The sequence below is a fragment of the Tachypleus tridentatus genome, chromosome 9 (genome assembly GCF_004210375.1).
Source record: "Tachypleus tridentatus isolate NWPU-2018 chromosome 9, ASM421037v1, whole genome shotgun sequence".
NCBI lineage: Eukaryota > Metazoa > Arthropoda > Merostomata > Xiphosura > Limulidae > Tachypleus > Tachypleus tridentatus.
The window spans coordinates 118,195,530-118,218,514 of record NC_134833.1 but is presented as its reverse complement, the minus strand read 5'-3'; the positions used below and the strand labels follow the sequence as shown (position 1 = coordinate 118,218,514).

General features: G+C 30.4%; 1 protein-coding gene across 7 annotated transcripts in view; it reads left to right on the top strand.

Annotated features, from left to right (window-relative positions):
- Positions 1–22,771, top strand: part of LOC143226172 (uncharacterized) — a 60,182-nt gene extending 37,411 nt beyond the window's left edge. Inside the window, exons 6-9 of one of the 7 annotated variants that reach the window (XR_013014413.1) lie at positions 480–731; positions 7,931–8,151; positions 8,409–13,726; positions 13,959–22,771. Coding sequence is in view for 6 of the 7 variants with exons in the window: in XM_076456762.1 (XP_076312877.1) it covers positions 480–731; positions 7,931–8,151 (473 nt within the window). In the remaining variant the exon portion in view is untranslated. Of the gene's footprint in view, positions 1–479; positions 732–2,047; positions 6,192–7,930; positions 8,152–8,408 lie in introns of those variants that run through there. The other 6 variants (XM_076456762.1, XM_076456761.1, XM_076456766.1 and 3 more) reach the window with 6 other exon arrangements.
- Positions 22,772–22,985: the final 214 nt, after the last annotated feature.

Sequence of the window (22,985 nt, the reverse complement as noted above, 5' to 3'; positions counted from 1 at the left end):
ATCACCACAAAAAAAAAATTCCAATGTTATACAGTATTAAATTTAGTCATCGGTACTACAGTATTGCACACAAACATTCCAACATGACTGGTCAGAATGCTACTGTGATTAATTAATGGATGTAATAGTCTTTAAAATTTAACAACAAAGAACAGAATGAATTTTCTACTTGCATGACTTATGAAAAACTAAATCTTGATTAAATTGAAGTATGAAATTCCCTCTAATTATAATCAGGCTATACATTGAGGTTCTAAATTTAATAGTCAACTTGAAGTTTGATCATGTTTCTGTTAGGATAAGTTAGGCCTTGAATTTTTGTTTATTCCTTGAATATAATTTTCATTACACTGGTAACAGAAAAAAAAAAATTATGCAGACTAAATGATGAGTATGTCTTGAAGTATGAATATTTCAGCTAGAGAGTATGTATCTGTAATTTGAGAAAATAGAATTAATCATTTTATGCCCACCTCTAGGAGGTTCTCAAGCCTTTGACACTCAAAGAACATCATATACAGAACATGCAGGGAAAACTACTTCCTACTTACGCATTCTCAGAGTAACATATGCAAAAGCTTATTTTGACTCTGGGATTCTTTCAACACCATCTTTGCAGCTCACATGCAAAACATTTCTACCAGTTCAGCTCACCTCTGGTATTTTAATGCCTAAGTTTGAAGGCTTGACTCAAACTAGGTCACGTATGGAAGCATGGTTAAAGGCTACAGGTGAGGATTACAGCTTTGATAATGTAAAATCTGTTTTTCTAGGAGTACACATTTTGTTTTAGAAAGTCTGCTACACCTGTATTGTATTAATATATAAAATTGTTTTCAGTAATAATACATATTGTACAAAATGTATGTTTTTTACGTGTGTTTGTACCAAGAAAAGTGAAATACAGGGTTTGTAAAATGATGTTTACATCACATTATGGAGCTGGATGATTAACTCAATTGATCAGTATAATATTTCATGGTTGATTACACTGATTAGTGTCACATGAAATAATTGATTTGTCAAAATTACAACTAATTTGATTAATGTCACCAAATAATTAAAATTGGTGTTTCTGCATATTACTGTTTTCAGTTACTCCAACTATCTAAGTTATTCAAAAATTTTAAGTTCTCTTTATTTTCAGTGAATTCAGGGCTATTCAGTTTGGTGAAAATTTGTAAATATTTTATTATTATTATTCCAATTATTGAAATCTCATGAGAATAATCAACTAGTTGAATGCTATGCACAATTAATCAGTTATCAAATTCCATAAACCATCTGGCTTTGTTATTTAGACTTAACTACTAATACTGTAACTTAATATTTGTCAGCACTTCATGTTTAAGGAAAGCCAATTAGCCATGTAACATATGAAATAGAGATCATCTATGTTCTTAGTATTTGAAGGATGGTTAGTTAGTTATGTAACCTTTAGAAAGTGTAATAATGTGTCAGATCTACTTTTATTCCTGTTAACAAGTACACATTGTGTTATTAGCTTTAAGATGTAAATTAATCATGATATATTTTTTAAGGTACTTGAACTAGTACTTGAAGATTTGATGCTGTAATAACTGTATTGGAATTGCAATGATTTAGGTGTTAGTTTACCTATACTCTTAACACTTGATTCTACACTATGATGAACTATACTTGAATAGTAAAGATTTATTCTTCATTTTGCTTACACTAACACTCAGTGATTTCATACTAAACTGTATTTGGATAATAATGATCTAGTCCTCAGTTTGCTTGTATTAATACTTAATATTTCAATACCTTAGTAATTGAACTGCATGTGAATTCTCATACATTGAATTATAATTTTGATGGCAATAACCTTAACACTGTCATGAAGAATGGATTTTGGTATAATAGTTGATCAATCTCTAAAGCTATCCAAGCATTGTGCTGTTGCCATAGAATTTTAGGTTGCATCTATGAAAATATTAAATAAAAATCTAAATAGTTTATAATTTCATTGTACAAGCCACTGGTTATGCCACATTTGGAATATTGTGTTATTTCTTGGGCTCCTTAGGAAAGATGTTGAATTCTTGGAAAGGGTTTAGAGAAGAGTTACTAGAATGGTACCTGGGATGGAAAGATTGTCATATGAGGAGAGGCTTAAGTCATTCAACCTGCTTTATTTTGAAAAAAGAAGAGTTAGAGGGGATCTGATTGAGTTGTTTAAGATTCTGAAAAGAGTTGATGATGCTGATGCATCATCTTTTTTTTATATTTAACAGTAAGAATAGAAGAACTAAGGGACACAAATATAAATTTTGGCAACATGGGAGTTATCTTCAGCTTAGACAGGTTTATTTTTCTAAAAGAGCTATTAGCCTTTGAAATGGGTTGATTTCAGATATTCTAGAGGCAGTAAATTTAAATGAGTTTGAGAAAGAGCTTTAAGTATATGAATGATAAGGGCTGGATTTAAGTTTGTTTTCTTTTAATTAAGTTAGAGTGTGGAGCATCTAAGACCGATCAATAGGTCACATGTTGTCTCAGAATATTGTGTTACCATTACATAATTTATCTGTACTAACACTTTATTAACTGTACGATGATTATTATATAAATTATCTATAACAGCAGAAGGTACTCATTAAAGAAGAAAAAATTATAGACAGGACAGTCTTAGATATAGTTCCATTTCTTTTTTCTTTTGTTATTAAAGTCCTAATGACCTCTTAAGATGCTAATTACATACCTTGCTTTGTGGAAAGTAATAATTGACTCATTTAACTCTATCACCACAGATATATTTTACTGTGCATGATACAAGGTTTTACTGTCTTATACTAAAAATTTTATTTAATTGCTTTTTATTTATGTTATATCCATTAAAATAGTATAAAATCTTAGCTAATAATACATGTTCTAAAAGTATATAAGTTTTAAGTTCGTAATTCTACAATGCAATATTTAAAACAGTGATGTCAAGAAAACCCACTTGTAGAGAAATATTTATGCAAAAACGGCTCGTTTGGGTTGAGAAAATATTTTACATAGAAGAGCGAACAACGTTTCGACCTTCCTCGGTCATCGTCAGGTTCACAAAGAAAGAGGTAACTGACCAGAAGCTGACCACATGTTTGAAAGGGGTTGTGTAACTGAGTGTCGGAATGTAGAGGGTGGTGTTAGATGTTTGAATATATAATTTTATTTATTTTATTATATTAATATAGGTATAAAGGCGTTCCTTTATATTGGTTTATTTTGGGTTTAAGTTGTTGTATAAGTAAGGCTTCTCTAATTTTGCATTTGTTTATGTTTGTTTCTTTATTTAGTATTTGAGTGTTTTCTATGGTTATGTTGTGTTTATTTGACTTGCAGTGTTCGAAAACGTGTGAAGGTGACTTTTTATGTTCTTTGAATCTGGTTTCCATTTTTCTACTTGTTTCTCCAATATAGAAGTCGTGGCAGTTATCACATTGTATTTTATAAATAATATTGGTGTGGTGTTTGTCAGTGTAGTTTTTACATAGTATAGACCTCAGTTTTGTGCCTGGTTTTTGAATAAATTTGGTATTAACTGGAATGTCATATTTTGTTACTAGTTTTTGCCAAATGTTGGTTATTTGTTTGCTGATGTCAGGAATATATGGTATACAGCAGTATATGGTTTCGTGATTTTTTGATTCGTGAGATATATTTACTTTTGTGGGTTGATTTTGCTTTCTGTCTAGGTGTGTGCATATAATGTTTTCTACAGTTTGTGGAGGAAACTTATTGATGTTGATGAAGTGTTGTTTTATTTTGTCTAATTCATCGTTAATTTTATCTGGTGAGCATAGTTTTATGGCTGTGTTTATTTGGTTACTTAGTATGTTGAGTTTTTGTTTTGTTTCACGTGCTGAGTCCCAAGGAATGTATAGTTCAGTATGTGTGATTTTTTGGTGGATTTCTGTTTTAAATTGTGTATCGGTTCTTGTAATTTTGAGGTTAAAAAATAATATTTGATTGCTTTCTTCCTGTTCACATGTGAAGTCAATGTTGGGATGTATAGAGTTAATGTGATTGAAAAAATTAAGTGTGTGTTCTGTAGATGTGAATCCCACAACCGTGTCATCTACATATCTGTACCAATGTAGTGGTGGATGTAATGCTGTGTTAATTGCTTGTGTTTCAGCTTGTGTCAATATTTTTATGACATACTGGTACACAACCCCTTTCAAACATGTGATCAGCTTCTGGTCAGTTACCTCTTTCTTTGTGAACCTGACAATGACCGAGGAAGGTCGAAACGTTGTTCGCTCTTCTATGTAAAATATTTTCTCAACCCAAACGAGCCGTTTTTGCATAAATATTTAAAACAATACTGGATTTCCTTTAATGTGACACATAACATATTTTCTCTCAACTTTTTCTCTCCTAATTTATCAACCACCCCTTCAAAAAAGTGGGAAATTAAATGTAAATTGCTCTCTATATATAATGATCATTGCTCAGACAAACCACATTTATCACAGTCTTCAATTTTGTTTTGTTACAGAGCTATTAAATAGAATATCAGACCTCTTACACCATAACTGCCTTTCATAATTTGTTACTAGTTTTCCTTTATGTTTAATTATACATTACCCATAACCAATAGAAATTCAAGGTTTTTATTTATCAAATGACATATTGTATAACATGTTCTGAATGATTAAATATCAGTTTCAACTCAGAGTACCAACATTGTTCCTACGAAAAATTAACAGCTGGCTTTGATGAATTTGCAATGACTGTTGTTGTTGCATTGTTAGAAAGCAAGAAAAATTTTGGGAGGTAAGAAAATATGTCTACTTTATGTACATTATTAGAATACATTGTTTGGGACATTTTGTAGTTAAATAAAAGTTATTAAATGGAATACTGTGAGTGGTATAAAATATTTAGTTAGCATTTTTTGACAGTTGAGAGCAAGAAAAAAGAAGATTGGTTAAATATTTTATTTCTTGTTTCTCATGTTTGTTCATGGTGTATACTTATAAAAGTAACTAAAATGTAAAATTGAATCTTTTTAGGTTGAGATTGGGTAGAAAAAGTAACAGAAAAACAATAAGAGTTTTAGTGAATAAAAACATTTGAAATATAATGAGGAGGTTTTAGGGATTAACAAACGAAATTTACAATTTTTGAGAAGACTAAAAGTATTTTTAATTTCAACCTGAAAACTACTTTGCACATGAACTGTTCAAAACAAAAACTAAATGTATTCATAGACAAATTTTTCTTACTTTATTAAAAATACTTGACTAGAAATAGAACTTTTTATATGTGTAAGACATAATATTAGATGAAAGACTGCTAAGTTTTGTGAAAGTATACACATTATATTGAAATTAGAAGTATAAAATCTAAAACAACTTTAAATGAATACAAAGAGGTCACGTGGTTTGTCGTATAGACTTAAAATGTATTGCGAGAGTCAACTGATTTAAGTTGTAGTGTCTTTCATTTCAAAGCCAAAAGTTTGTTTTTAAAATATGCTCTATTTCCAATTTTTTTTCCTATTCTCAAGCAAACATCTTAAAACAAAGTAATTGATGTATGCCAACAGATAGTATGAAGTTACAATATAAAAGATAAATTGATTGAACCAGCCCAGTGAACGATGAAAACTTTAAGTCTTCAAAAAAAAAAAAGTGTCCAGTTTCAAGGTTTTTTTTTATATATTTTTCTTGAGGAAAATTATTTGAGGACAAAATAGCCCATGTATTCAGTTAGGAAGTTTCTGGGTTATAATACAAAAAGTTATGGTAACTGTACCAGCCGGTTCTTGTTGATGTGTGTTAATGCACAGACATACATGTATAGGGTATCATTTTAACAATAAGACTTAGATGTGTCAATTTTACACTTTAGTAACTATATTGTGATTATAATGACAGACATCAGTAAATCCAGTTTGACAATAAAGTTACATAAAAATAAGACTTTTACTCTTTAACTTGATCTTATAACATTAGACCTGATGAAGCTGCAAAAGCAAAACCTTGACTGAAATAGGCTAACTTTATTGTCAAGATATGTACTACAAATTCTGCAAAACTAGGTGAAAATTCTACACTTAAATAACAGTACTATGATTATTATACAATAGCATAATCACAGCACTGTGATTATCATATAAGAATCACAGTAAATTGTAATAAATTTGTTATGTATTTAATAATAAACAGAAACTGAAATTTTCTTGTACTTGCATTATAACTATCCATTTTTGACTAACTGTATTGTGGTATAATGATTTAGATTTCTGTTTACATATAGTAACACTGAACAATTCCACACTTTTTCTAAATGCTCTTTAAATACATTATTAGTTTTTTTGGTACTGTTACTATATTATTTCACTTTTCGTTATCTCTTCAGTATGTTTATTGATTAAGACTTTGGTCTTCTTATGTTAACATGTACAGATAAAATTGCACTGGTCATGACCTTTTTAAAGTTATATTCAGAAATGATTTAAACTACAGTACTGTGGAAAATGTTAGGACAAAGTCAAAACTTAAAAATCAGGCTGCTTCCCAAGAACAAATGTTTTATTAATTTTCATATTTAGTACAACAAAAATTTGATTTTAGCAAACAGTTAATATTTTGTGTTTTCCACATTTGTTTTAATAACTGCAGACAATCTTTTAAGCATTGTTGCAACATAAATATTAAGATTGATCAATGTGTGTACTTTGGGAGTTGACTCCAAGTCTGTTTAATACATTCCCATAAAGTTTCTTTGGAAGTGAGTCACAACTGATTTGTCAAGTTTTTTATCTTTAAAATCCCTTATCTGCTCAATTATATTGAGATCAGAGCTCTATGTGGATTGTTGCAGTGTTTGAATGAATCCAGCAGCTTATTTCTTAGCTAACTAATTTCTTCATAGTTTGGATGAATGTTTGGGGACATTATCATTTTGATAGTATTCTTTTCCAATCATCAACTGGCCAGTTTTTGTAAGTTTTAGCAAATTTTGGTCTATGTACAGTATTTGGAAATTGAATTTTTAATTGCTACACAACTAAATATTCCATTCTCATTGAGTCTTCTTGATAATATACATCTGGACACTTTTGTGTGAGGTAGCTTTGCGTAAAACTCCAAACACACAAACAAAGTTACTAGAGTGAAATTAATCTTGATGATTACTGAAAGCAGTTGCTGCATATACAGAGGAGCTTGGCCAGAAGTTAAAGAAGCACTAGGAATATGGTGTTATGTAATTGCTTTGATGATATTTATTTTTCAGTTAAGTATTTTGCTTCAAAGTGAAACAACTGTGCCATTCTCTTTTCTTTGTTTCATCTTAATGTATCCACTCTGTGCATATAAAGTCTTAAATCTATACCTTATTTTTATTTTTACATGATATTTTAGTATTTTAGAATACTACATTGAAATTAAAGATACAGAAGGCCTCTTTTAACTGTGCATATTGTGATCAGTGGAACATGCAGATTTTTTCTTACCTGAATTTCCCTTTCACTTAACTGTCTTATGCTGTCTGATGGATAGTAAAATTTATATTCAAATGATTGAAGACAAAAGAAGACAATTGTATGATGTTAAAAGTTAAATTAAAAGTTGTAAGAGAAGTTCAGTTGGTTTCTTTTTGCCTTATTGCTGTTTTCATATGTTTATATAGTATCTGTTTTATTTCATGTCTTTTAAGTTGTACTGGCAGTCCTCTTCAAAATTTTCATTCTTTGAGATGATAATGTGTAATTTTTTGAGGCTTCAGAGATTATTAATGTTAAACTAATATACAGATATTGTCAGTGTTACATCTCTACCAGAATGTAAACATTAAATATGGAAATGTTCATAGTGATGCTCTACTCGATTTTTTATGTAAATAGAAACTTTTTTTTAAAACTTAAAACAAGAAATAACAAGTTAACATTCTTCATCTTTTACACCCTCAGGTGCAAGAGTTTTAAGTGTAGAAACAGCTGCAGTGAGACTTTTCAATGGTGGTGAGTCATTTAGTAGTGTGGAATCCTCATTCATGTTTAACAGAGGTAACAGAAATGAGTACTTCATTTTTGTGATTAATGTTTACATGGATGGACATTACCGAGAACCACCACCAGAATTGTTGCCACCAACACCTGTTATCAAAGAAGGTTGTTGTGTTCTTTTATAGGTATATATGTTTGTATTCTTATTAATTTCTTACATTCATATTACATGTAAGGAAACTATTTATTTTGTTTGACAGCCTGCTTTTGTATATTTTCTTGTTTCAACAGTTCTGCTATTTAAGTGTATATGTGTGTGTGTATATATTTATATCTTGAAATGCTCATTCTATTCTGTTAAACTGTAAATAGCCAGCTTAGTGAATGTGATACTTAAGAAAACTTATATTACTTTTGCTTTATTTGATATTTTTCTTTGCAGTGATACTTACAAGGAAGAAGAACATTGTTTGAAAAATGTAGATTTTAATCTTGAAGTTTCAGACTTCTGCATTTTACACTTTTATACCTATTTTGCCAACGTCTGAATATTTTCAAACTGGACCTTCTTTCTTTTGGGTCATTTAGTTCTGAAATATTTAATCTTCATCCATAATTAATTTTATAAGAAGTAAATAGTAAGTTCAGCTTAATTTATATTTACTTAAAATTTACTGTTATTGGGAAAAGGCTATAAAAAATCATATTTGTTTTTTTGTGTAGAACTTTGTTTATTACTACTATTTAAATGAAAACAGTAGGGTCAAATGATCACAAAATTAGATCAAGAAGCAAAAATACAGAATAAATTTGGTTAGGTAATAAATTTTTTATAAATCAATGAATTGTTATTCTATCTTAAAAATTGTTTTCCAATAGGATATGTTACTTCCACTCACATAAATGACTATTCTTCTTCAGTACTATTCTCTGTATGCAAAATTGTTTTGCACATGCATCAAGCCTTGAAGCTCCCATCCATCTGGAATTGATTTATTCCAATGCGCCTTGTAAGCAAATTATCATGTGACAACCCCCACCAATAAAAATTCGACTTACTTTCTTGATGCACGTGACTCTTTTGTTCGATTCTGAATTATTATTTCTCTTTTGACAGTACTTATGTTGTTATTTTCTGCTGTCTTCTGGTTTTTCATTTCAATTTTTTTCTGCATCTTTCTATTAATTTCTCTTAACAAGTTCATTATTTATTATGCAATAGTGAAACTTCTAAATTGTTGAGTTATTCCAAAATGGAATTATTTTGGATTTTTACCTGGCTACAGAACTTATTTCATTACTAAACATTTTTATTTATTTCTGCCATCATAGTTGTATTTGGTTATTCATTTTGCATTGTAAATACTATGTTATTACTCCAGAGGTTATGTATACTATCAACACATTTACACAGGCTTTAGGTAGCGATACTCCATGAGAAAATGTTTGGATTTACTTTGTTAGGTAATTGATCATTCAATGAACTGATGCTTATCGGGCTTTATCTTTAGTTTGGAGGCCTGTCTGTTTTTGACATACAGTCCCCCCACTTTGGAAAGATAAGATACTTTACCATTTTTGGATAATTTTATTTTTAATATTGTCTGTAGTTATTTTTGTTCTGTGACATAAGTTTTGTTAGATAGGTCTAAACTCATAGTTCAGTTCATGTTAAAAATTAGGCTTAGGTGTATCTTTTCTCCTATATCAGTGATACCAGGGTACTTTGTTATTTTGGGATTACCTTTAATTTCTTACTGGTATATTGATTATTTGTTTGCAGTCCATTAGAGGTACTTCATCTGCTGAACACTGGGACTGTGACTACATGTCATATGTTCATCTCCCATTATCTGATTGGGTAGTTGTTTCTTCCTTGTTGGGGACTATCATTCACCTATTGTCATCCTTTACTCTTTTGTGAGATAGTTATTTGGTAAGTTACCTTTTAGTATCAATGCCTCTTATTCTTCATGGACATGTCCCTCATTTTCTTTATGGATGCCACTTTGTGGTGAGTGGTGCCTATCTAGATATAATTAAACTAATCAAAGTTTCACTGAAAGGCTATGATAACTTAGCAGTTATAAATCCATGGCCAGTAAATGCACACTGCTGAGATGGGGTGTTTCACAAGATCACTTTTATGTTTATCATCATGATATGGTTGTTTCACTGGTTAGCCTGACCTGGTCAGTAGTCATTCATGGACTACATTGCTAAAGCAGAAGGGGATGGTGGCCATTCCTGCTGTGCATTAGATTGAATAAATTGATATGGTCTGCTTTTGAAAATAGGGTTTTGTGGTCATGCATTGCATTCAGTATTGTTATTCCTCCAGACTCTTCGCTGTGCTTCTACCACCTTTTTATCTTAGAGGAGTTTGGGAATCTTAACCACTTTCCAGTTCCACGTTTCCGAGGTGGTGGACCATAGAGGCATCCTCCTGAATGAGATAATGAGAAGCTGTATATAAACTAAACCATTCAGTTGAGGGTAGGTTGATGGTGTTCTGCTTTTATAGAAGACATGTCGTCCTTTATTTTATATATCTTGAGAATGACCCATCAAAGTTGCAGTTCAATCCTCTGATAGGAATCTCTAATACTTCCTCTACATGGGTGTTGGTTTCCAGTGACTAGGTTATGGATTTAGAGCTGAACCAATCAACATATATCCTCACAAATATATTATACAAGTTTCTATTCCTTCACTCAATTAAACTCTTGTTATTCCAAACATATTTTGGTTCACAGTGGTGGTACTTGCAGATTAATATGGTTCTGACACTTCTACTATCCCTCAATGTTCTTATTATTTCAAGAATGTTACTGTTCTTGGGGTAATTTTTGTCATTTTGATTGAGATAATTTACATAACACAGACATCTTTTTGATACCAAATGGTGGATTCCTGGATTGATCGACCAATGTTTCATATATCTTGTTTGTGGGTTAGGAATATGAGATTTCCCTGTAGTCTTATGAATTTGAGGCTAAGATTGTGTTACATTCTTTCCTAATTCAATCTGATGGTTGGGTTTTGGATTGTAGTTGATTTGCCTCTAGTGAATCTTCATTCCTACCCCCACTTAGATGTCAGTTCCCAATGGCCTGGGTTTTGGATTGTGGTTGACTTGCTGGTTCTTTGATTCTCTTTCCTTTACCCACATGGATATTAGTTTTAATTGACCATGCTTTAGATTGTAGTTGTCTTGTCAATGGTATCATCGTTATCCTACCTTTCCAAGTATGTTGGTTCCCAGTGACCAGGATTTTGAATATAGTTGACTTACCATGTACAGTTTGTCATGCCTAAGCCTCTTTACACCTGGAGGCACATACTTTTACTCTCATCCACATTTATGTGTTTTGGAATTGAGATTCATGTATCATGCAGTTGAAATTCCTATCCAACCATAGTTCTTTCCATATTGGATGTGCTACTCTCTATTTCCACCCATACCTGGAACACTTTTTTTCCGTGTTGGAAAAGAGTATACTTGACACAGAAGCAGTGTAGTCTCCTATATGTGTTATTCTACTCAAGAGATCTCATCTTTTGTAATGCCCTTTGGATGCTTTTGAAGAATGCTTCTTTCTTTCACTTGCACTGGTCCTGCTGCTTGTTTTTTATGGGATTGTAGTTATTTATGTGATTTAGAGGTAATATACTTTATTTAGAATTATAATTTTCTTAAGCTGAAAATGTGTTTCCAGAAGGTACGTACCTTCACTTACACTTCACACCCTTCCTACTCACTGAAACTGGTGCTTCAATTTCATTCAAAATCTATTATTATTGTATTATAATCAGTCAATTCCAGATGGGTGGAAGCTTTAAGGTTTGTGGCATGTGCAAAAAACCTTTTGCATATAGAGGGCAGTATTGAACAAGAATAGCTATTTATGTGAGAGAGTGGTATTTATTGGAAATACAGTTTCATTCCAGAAAAGTTATAATTTTTCTGTTTTATCTGAAATTATTTTCTTAAAAGTTAGTGTTGTACAAGTTGGTCATTTCATGATATAAGTATAGCCACTGTAGCCAGCTTAGTGAATATGATACTTGAGAAATCATGTAAAACTTTTACCACTTATCCCTTGTAAAGGAAAATTGACTTTTCAAGACAATTTGGTTTATTGTTTTGCTTTTATGATGTTAACATTTTTTTTTCTGTTTATCCCATGTATTTTTTAATATCACCAGTAAAATAATATATAAAACATTAGGTAGGGATATATCTTGTTGTACCTAAAGAAGTAACTTTGCAACATAGGTAACCATATTATAACTGATAAAATTAAAATTGTTATTTTTTATATATAATGAAATGTTATTTCAAGGAAGGTGAAATGAAATAAACACAAATAAATTATAGCCACAATTAATACACTGAATCTCAGGACACAAAAAAACATAAGAAGGCAGGTCTTATGTAATGTGCCATGGTGTTTTTAAGGTAGCGGTGGAAGTGAGACCCAAATTTTATTGGGGTACACTCATGTAGAGTTTAATCTGGTAATGTCAGCCTCAAATGTTTAAGAAAAAAGAAAAATGAAGCAGGTGTGAGTAATTGGCTGCTCCTAAAAATAAAATATAAGAATAAACTGAAAGAAATAATAGATTACAAGACATCTATGAGAGACAGCAAAACTGCCCTTGAAGTTAGCATTTCAGTATTTAGTATGAAGTTTGGACATAAATGCCAATATGTTAAGGTATTATTGTATTATACTTAAACATGCAAGGCCAGCTAAGTTGAGGTTAAACTGGACAAATAGCGTACCCCAATGCAATTTCTTCTCACTTCTACCAGTACCTCAAAAACACAGGGTAAATTTATGCCCTGATTTTTGATGTATATATTGTGACCACAATTTGTTTAATTTTTGTAAATAACATTAAATGTACCTTTATTAAATTGTATTTCATCTAAGATTTGGATATACTGTGTACATTTCTTGCTATCCTTCCTTTGGATGTATTCTTCTATTTTTTTAATATTTAGCTTTCCTCTATGTATCTGTATTTGCTCAGTAGGAAACTTAATCAATTAAAAAGTGCATTTGGTGATAATTTTTTATATAAATTGCATTTTTGCATATTGCATATACAATGTATGTCATTTAGTCTGGCTTTAAGCCAGTATCAGAGTTTTGTATGGAAAACAAGTTGAAGTAGCATTTTAACTTACTAGCTATTACGAGATGCTCATACAGAAAGCAGAATGATAGTTTTATTGTGGCTACAAGCCATCGTATGCTTTCTTATGTAATAGCAAGTTGATGTTGTACTTAAATTACTTAATAGGCAATATATTTGACCATTATAATATGGTATTAATGTTTAATTTGGTTGTTGGTTCATCCAGTTTTATCATTATATAGTTTTAGAATTTAGTCAGGATAGGAATCTCATGCCAAAAGCAAGGAGATATATTAACAGATTTGGCTAATAGTCAGTGGGGGGATTCAAAAATTTTAATAACCAGTTCTACATTGCTTTACATATCCCCACTTTGTGCAATGAAAAATAATAACAAAATATCTTACTGAAAGAATGTATTTATCATGCTTTAAATATTTCCAAATTGCTGCTTGATTATCATCAAAGTCTTTATTCCTTCCATGTTTGACTCTGTTGTCATCAGCTCTGTGGTTTCTTCTTTGCTACATTTGAACTGAAGAAGTGAGATCCCAAGAATCCAGTTGGAGGCCAATCAAATTAATTGTCATCAAGTTTACCACATTTTCAACTGTAAGGCAGCTTCTTTTATCTGAATATATGATATTCATTATTGAAAATCCTCTTTCTGCCTCTGCTGAGCTAAGAGCAACAGTATTGATGATATTTTTAGCCTTTTGCACAGTTGTTGGAATCTCATGATTAAACCAATTTTATAGAACATTTTCAATACAGTCATGGAAATCATTAATGTTGATTTCATGATGAAAGAACTTACTTAATTCCTATAATTTTTCTTCAGCAGCTTTTCAGGGGAAAACAACATCAACATTCCAAGAATCTGGCTCAAGTATGTTTACCAGTTCATGAATTTTATTGTCATTTTCTTGTGCATTAATTTTTTGAGTTTAAGTGACCACAATCCATCAATTTGGCTTTCATATTTTTATTACTACTTCCAGTAGCTTTTGATGAGGAAGGCCTATATATTTTTGGTTTTCAACCAACTCAATATTCCTAAAGCATCAAAAATAATGGTTTCATCAATTTTTTTTTCAAAAGCTCCCCCACTTTCTTTGATCATTTCAAATGCCTTAATGACCCTTTTTATTAGTTTTTCGGTTCTTACTGTTCAAACAGGAAAATGTAGGCTTGCATTAGTCTACAGCAATGCTCTTCTTCTTTCATCTGAAATGGCTGATCTGTCACTTCTAGAGGCTTGTGCAAATCTGACCTCAAATGTTTATCATACTAATTTACAATTTTGTTATTGTGTGTAACTTACATTGCAAGAATCCCCATAGTGACAGTTGATTATGTAGCATGAATTCCCATAGTGACAGTCAATACATTGCCCATCTAGCATCAGAAGGCTAAGAACTGGTAAGAACCAGTTTGGCAAACTCATGAAATTTTAGGAATAGGTTCTCATGAACTGGTGTGAACTGGCTGAATCCCACCAGTGCTAATAGTTAGTTCTTATATGAACAGCAAAATACAGGGCTTAAAGTTATCATTGACACAATAGCAGGTTGCTAGTTTGTGTTGCATTTTATTTAGCAAAATTAAGACCTCTTTAAGCATTGATAGTACACATCTTAGAAAGAATATTTGCATATACATGCATGTCAGTCAATTATATTGCAAGATTCTGCATATAGGAAGTAACTATAATTGTAATTAACAAGGTTGTTTCACTTGCTAGTGTCATGCCAACAAGGTTTTGGCATTACATTTGAGCTGGATGCATGCCTAAGCTATGTATCAGGAAATGGAAAACAAGAGTGCAGCTCAACTCATTGAATTGGTTGCTGAAGCATTTTACACATGGGTGAGCTGCCTAATCTCAAATCATTTAGCCTCTGCAGTGTAGTTTTTTCACCATTATAATGTCAGAGATACTGTATACTTTGCCAATACAGTACTTATGATCTAGATACAGCAGTTTCTTTCCAAATCAAGCATATTTTAGCTTTTGTGAAATACTTATAATAAAAATGGGTTTAATATTTCAAAATATTTGAACATAAAGCATTAGTCAGAAGATTTATACAAGGGGTTGATAGCTGCATCTCCAAGCTGTGGAGGAGGGGATAAACTGATGTTTCTATGAAACATTTCAGGTGATGCCTAATTAATATATATACAAAAATTTTGCCCTCACATAAGGCCTCAGCTGCAATGGATAGTCGATGTAACATCAGCTTTGTTTATATCCCCGTGTCTTTTGTAAAATGGTGCTCATGTTTATATGGGAACAGAATATATATGTACATTTATTATGAACATTTAACACTTGAAATAATTAACACATTTACAGTTCATTTTCCAGAATTATAATATTATTGCAAGTAGAAGTCCAAAATTTATTGGTAAGAAAAAGTATAACTAGCAACCATTTGTTAGCTTTTTCAAAAATTAAGATTTAGACCTAAGATACGATGTATAGTTTGACCAATGGTTAAGACTTGGCTTATGCAAAAAGCAAGATGGTATGGTATGAAACTTTAGGTACAATCCAATATCAATCATTAAAGAAAATGAGATGTCTTGTGGTCAGCATTATACTTCATATTATTTGGATACTTGGTAAAACTAAGATTACAGAAAATAAGATATGTAATTTGGTCAGTAGTCAAGACCTTGCTTTTCTAAAAGACTAATAATTTCAATTCAAAAAAATGATAAACCCACAACATGATAGGTACTGTATGTATATACATTATAATCTTAGTGTACTTACTATATAGGCTATCAGTAGTGAGTTCCTGTACATTTTGTATTTTTAAACAAAGAATTTTGTATTTCATTTACATTGTTATACATATAACTTATAATGACTTTAGTTCACCTGAGAAGTGATTATGTACATTGTATGAAACCATAAAAGTTTATAATTTTGTGAAATTATAATTTGTGAAAGTTTTTTAATTATTAAACTAGCTCTAATGTATAGGTCATTCATGCTATGCTGTTTTTTTTTTCACTTGTATATATTCTGGAAATAATTATGTCATCATAATAATGAAATTGACTAAATCATATTTTCTCTGTTAGAGTTTGTTCTTATAGAGATAGTGCAACCATAGTTTACTATGATTTTTGGAACTTTTGCAGATATTTGCATAAATCTGAAAAGGCAGATGGTTGTAGATTTATTTAACATCTAATGAACTTGTACAGAGAATAAGTGGAAATTCCATGCTAAATAATATAAGAAAAACAATAAAATCTAAATGTTTTGTCTGGCTCCACAAAAAAAGTTGTGTAAACATTAGAATCTCTCAAAAATTAAAAATTGGGGAGAAACTATGCAAGTTGCAAACTAGTGTTTTGACAGTGTTGGCAATAGACTGGACTGTCATTTCATAGTTTTCTTAAATGAAACTTGCTTTCATAAATTTGAAATGCTCAATATAACAGTAAAAGTACTTTTGTGTATTTCTTCCTTAATTATCAACTTAAGTTTCAAACATTTATACCTCAACATTAGTTTAATTTATTAATTTTCTTATTTAATATGTATTGCATGATCTATTAGCTTGCACATTTTCAAGAGTTTGTCACTTTGAGTTTTGTAACCTGTCATTACAATTTTATATTTTATTTTTAAAAATCCTTGTTATTTTTAATAGAAGTCTAAGTTTAGTTTAGGTAAATGTGGACTTAAAATCCCAGAATTCAAACTTTTGTGTACTTTATTTTGTTGTAGATTACTTTTTGCTTGGTGTTGCATTTATTGTCAGGTTTTAAAATTTTGTGGGGAAGTATGAGTCCTATTAAATTTACATAAACAATTATGACTAGGTAAAATAGTAATAACAACAGTTATTCTTAATTCTGTTGTTATAACTGTTTATCTTATGTGAACTTGTATGTTGTATAGTTCTTAAATTTTTATGCTACATGTTGACTATTTATACAGCTAATTAGCAAATTGAAAGATACATATTTTTAGTTATTTTAATGGAGAATCTGTTGTGGTTGGTTGAAATATTTTTTTAATTATATGTATATTAATATATATATGAATGACATATATTTACAATTTTTTAAAAAACCTGGTTAGAGTGATGTGAGGTTACCAGTTATTGAAATAATTGGTTCAAAGTACACTTTTATGCAAACAATTTTTAATGGGTTGTGGTATAGATTTAGTTATACTTTCATTATCAAGAGTAATTTATTACAGTTCATTATTTTGTAGAAAGTTGTATACTTGCTAGATTATGTTTAGATCATTTTAAAATACTGAAAGGTAAATTGTGATAAAGGCAAATTAACTAATGTCCTTATTTAAATATATAGTTTTGTGATGAAGAACTTATCCATCCATGTACATTATTATTGTGTTTCACTGGATATAAGCCTATGTAGTCACAGGTTAATTAATATAGGTTTTAATAGTATTGTTTTATTATGCCTACTTATAAAACATTTTCTGATTAAAATAACTGGTTATGTAATTTATAATCAGAAAATCATATAAGGGTGTGAAAGTGTTTGATATTTTTGGAAGAACTGTTTGTAAGTTTAATAATTGAATTATAAAGTTAAATGCATATTGATTTTCTGAGTATTTTTTTTCTCAAAGAGTTAGACTTTGTGTAAATAGACTGACAGATAGTTAATGTTAAGTTTTAATTTTAGTCAAATTGACTGTACTTGGTATTTTACACTTTTATTGTAACAATAGGAGCTCAATTTCACAAGCAAAAACTATGGTAATGTAATTTCAGTGCAGTTGTAAGCTATAATATACTATCTAATCATTGCTTCTTTATTGTGATGAGTGATTGTGATGTATAATTTCATAACAAAGATCACATGATGCTATGATTTGGTGATGTACATCTTCATTAGAATGATTGTATGATGCAAAACAATGGTATACAGTATAGATATAAAAGTGCTAGTATGGTAAAATATGACATTAACTTTTAAAACCATAACTGTCTTATCCTAAACTATGATTATATTGTGGTGATCCTTGGAAGACAGTTTTGTACTGTGACGATCAATGGACAACATTGATATGATGGTCATATTATGGTAATTCATGTTGTACAATCACAATACTGAGCATAAAACTTCTTTAACTAGTAGAGTATGATAGTATGGTTTTACTATGATAAACCATGATACCATTGTATATGTTTTTTGGCAAAACAATAACTAAGTCTTAATATCTAATTACAAAATTAAAATACTTACACAAGTAATAATTTGACAAGTGTAAGTCTCATACTTTTTCTCTTCCTCTATGCTTATAAGCTTGAGCTTGATATATGTATATGTAAAGTTTAAAATTACTTTATACAAATTTAAAATTTAATAAGCCACTGTTATGTCATTTTCAATTTACTGTTGATTATCTGAATATGGATAATCAGTTTCAACTTGTAGTTCACACTTTCTTGTTATAGCATGTTTATCAATAGTAGTCATAATTCTATGTTTGCCAGACTTCATGAGTGTTTCCACCACCACTGAATTTGGAACACTGTTGTTATATACTTGCTCAGTACACCATTGTTATGATATTATGTAGTGAGTAATTCATTAAAGAATTAAATGTTTGTAATTACAGTGAAATTCCACTTTGATAGGATATTTATGAAATATCACTTCTTTATCTAGTTTGAATAATTGAAGAAATACATGTAGACATCAAAAGTACAGTTATGAATTGTGTAGTTCAATGATTTTTAGAAATTGATGATTTATTTATGTGTAAAAAAGTGACAGTTTCTTGTATCATACTTAAGAACCTCTTAGGTTGATATGAATGTATACATTTGGTGATAACTTCTAAACATTGTAGTATTAAGTTGATGAACCTTGCTTGTCAGTTTAATTAAAGTTAAGTTTAAATTTAAGTGTTTATAAAAATCACCATTGCATTATTATTTTTAAGAATGTAGGCTTTTAATGTATTTTGTAATATCTCTTCATGTGATTTATATGTTATTCTTATTAGTAAGCTGCCCAGAAGACTTGTATAAATGTGGTCTTAATTTGTACAGTAAGTTTGCTCATTAATCCAGATTTGACTATCTGTGATACCTTGAAACTGACATGGTGTTATATCATTAAACAGCATGCTGTACTAAACCCCATACATACCTGCATTTCAACTCTGCATGTTCTGATGATATTAAGTAACAGTACAAAATTTGATCTTTCAAATCTGTCACTATTAAAATTTCATATGGCATGCATGCTGTACTGTTTAGCAAGATTGGCAATACCAGGTGTTAAAATATTTTTGCTTTTCCAAATACCTTTTTCCATAATAAAAAACAACTATTGGTCATGTGAGGTATTATAACTTAGCAAGCTTTTGAGAAGATCTAGAATGAATAAAGTGAGGTATGGTCTTCCACATTTGTCACTGGTGCAATAAACTTTCTTGGTGACATGCAAAAGTTACAATTTATTGTACATTTAGTAAGTTTTGAAGTAGTAAAACATAACTTGATCTTACTGGTGCTTATTTTTACATCATGTATAGATATTTTGTAGTTATATAATTAATTATTGTTCTTATTCATGGTAGTAGGGATCTATAGATTCATTGCTGTTATTTTAGTTGTATGGGGAAACAGGTGTATTCTGACAAAACCACTTTTACTGGTCAGATGACAAAATTTTCTACCTGGTCAGTGCTAGAGATTATATTTGAGATTTTTGAGTTTTGAAGCTGTTGCTGAGGTTTGAAAAAACTGGAAAGTGACAAGTTAGTGCTACAGAGTGACCCATAATAATATATTATTGTGTGTTTGTCATACATACGATTATGTATTAATTACTAAGGAAAATGTTGTACAAATAGAAATACTTTTCCCATGAGGAGGATGTGGCTACAATTTTAGGAAATTATACATTGGGTAAGTGTCACATCTTAGATTTTTCTCTGTAAAAGTTGACAGATAATTACTTAAATTAATCTTTGACTGAGAAGGTATTGTGTTGTTCTCAGTATGACTTGTGGGAATGTAACATCATAGATGGAGAGTAAGTAGTCATGCAGTTTTTAAATAACTATAGTTGTAGGTATGCATATTACATGTTATCATGGAGCTATACTCCATGAAAGGTTTTATGGTTGCTTTGTGTATATGTATACGATGGGCTTATTTTTCTGAGATATGAAATTCTAGTTATTATTTTGTCACTTCAAGGAATTAACTTGGTGTTGAAAGTGATATCTTGACACTTTTTGGTGTAGAAAGTGATGGGTATGTCATATATTAAGTTTTGTCTTTCATGAATTGTGGAAAATGTTTGTTGAGGCTTCTGTGAAATATTGTAGCAGTATTTTGGATGTATTGAGGTCAATCTGCAACTTGATGTGATCCTATTTAGTGAATCTTGTACTTTGCTAACTGCAGGTGGGGAATTTCAAGATGTACTCTCTACCACTATATCAGTAACGTATTATCATACGGGGAAATAGCAACAGGAGAGACTTATATAGTCACTGTGTAAATTAATGGGCTTAATATTCTATCAAATGTGGATGGCTGGGATACTAGGTTGTTAGTGCAAACTTTAGCAATGCACTTTGTAAAGAAACTTGAAATTAATTTCAAGTATACCTTTGGATGTTGTAAGTGCATAGCTTGTACTCAAGTCAGCTGTGTTGGACTGTGTCAAATGCTTTATTTACTTCTAAGAATGCTGCTGTTGTTGTTGCATGATCACACTTGAAAATGTTGTTTCGGTGAGTCTTATCAGGTGATCTGCTGTTTCTCTGTGTTTGTTGTACGTTTTGTATTTCATTGATGATATTGCCATTCCTCTTGTAGTCACATTAGCCATGAAGTGATAATTCTTTCCAGAAGTTTACCTGTGCAAGTAATAAAGTATGTAGGGAGAAAGTTGTTGTGGTCTGAAAACTTCTTCCTCAGTTATTAGCCAGAATTCTAAATGAGTATCCAGCCTGAAATGTTTCTTTTTGTGTACCGAAGTCATTCTTGAATGAGTGTTGAGTCTGTATTTAAAATACACTGTGAAGTCCTGTTGGTCTTTAGTTGAGAGTGGAATGGAGAGCAGAAAAATGATATCTTGCTTTTTATGAATCCAAACACAATAGACTTTTTTACCTACTTTGTGATCATTACAGTAAAACCTGTCTGTTGTTTTTTTCATGATACATAGATGTTACAGTACAATTGGATTTGGGGATATCTGGAAGTAGTGAGGCATCATTTGATGCTCCAACTCATTCATTGTTGCAATAAAATCATCTTTTCTTTATGATATGGAAATGTTATAAGTTAGGAAAATTTGGGAATATTTTGAAACGTAAAACATGATTTTCAAAACTGAATATTTGGGGATATTTAGGAAAAGTAATATTTATCTTGCAAACCTGTTACTTTTATATTAAAATCTTGCTGAAATATAGGTGTTACAATGCAGTGAGCTTTTCAGACATCTCTAAACAGCCTGTTTTTTAAGTATGTTGCTCACACAGTGATATTCCTTAGTACTACAATTGTAGAAGTCTTGGGGAAATTTGGAAGTAGTAAAACATGATATATGGTCTTCAAAATATGTCAGTGTTACACAAAAATCTTTTTATACGTACAGATACTATTACCAGGAATGTTGTTATTACTTAATAATGCTAAATCTTTTTCTTTCATCCACTTTGTTTATTCCAGTATAAACTTCTGAAATACATCCAAGTAATACAATAAATTCTCAAAGTAAATTCATGAACATGTACGTTTGTAGAAAAAGGGAGAATAATTACTACTTGCATGAAGTTGATGATGTTTTTGTGTTTAGTTCAACAGTTATCTCACCTGTATGATAAGGTAATGCAGTAGAAAGATCAAATTTTGAAGTTGATTTTTTTCTTCAGTAACATGTACCAGTGCACCTTTTTTAATTAGCATATGCATTGTTGTATCTAAAGGAAGTTCAGAAAAAAAACAATATTCACATTTGGCATAAAAAAGAATGTAACGTTAAAATGCCTTGTGTATGTAGGGGCTTAGTTGGAGGAAGGGGATAAATGACCATCCCAACATTCTGAGAGATCCATTACCTTTAGATTCTTTTTAAATATATACTTGACTCTCTCACACAATTTGAATACTTGTTTTTTTAGAAGTTTCATTTAGGCTAAGGTAAACTATATCAAGATTTTGTTTACAAGAAAGGTTCCTTTTTTTTTTTTTTTGTTAAGTTCCATCCTCTCTAACTCTGTAATGTTGGTTATGCCCTGATATGGTGCATTGCAAGAAGTATTGGCTAACTTAAGTAAATATTGGAGTTGTTACAAAGAGTTAATTTATCCTTCAATCATCTTCCTGTGTTACACTATATATGCATTTCTACAATTTACATTTTTTAATTTTTTGAATAAATTTAAAGATTAATATTAGCAACTATCTACAAGTTAGATATTACGTCCATCTGAATTAAAACTTCACGTCCATTATTAATTGCAATGTGAATTTCACACACAAAATTACTGAATAGAAATGAAAGAAAATTATTCTTTTTTTTCTAGTCTTAGTGACTGTTGCAGGTCTAATTTTCTTTGCTTTACTATCTTTTGTAAATTTTATAGATTTCATTAAAAGACAAACAAAAAATGAATGTTGTATGTGCCATTTGTGAAAAAGTAACTTACCTTTCTGCTTCACACTTCATAGTTTTTACACATTGAAATGTATAAATATTCATATTTTTTATCCTTTTTTAAAGACTAGTTAAAGTTAGTTGTTTTTTTAACTTACTTAATAGGTGACAAAATTTTATAATTCTACATCTACATTCTTTATTTGCCCATGGCTACTAATTTCCTGTATGA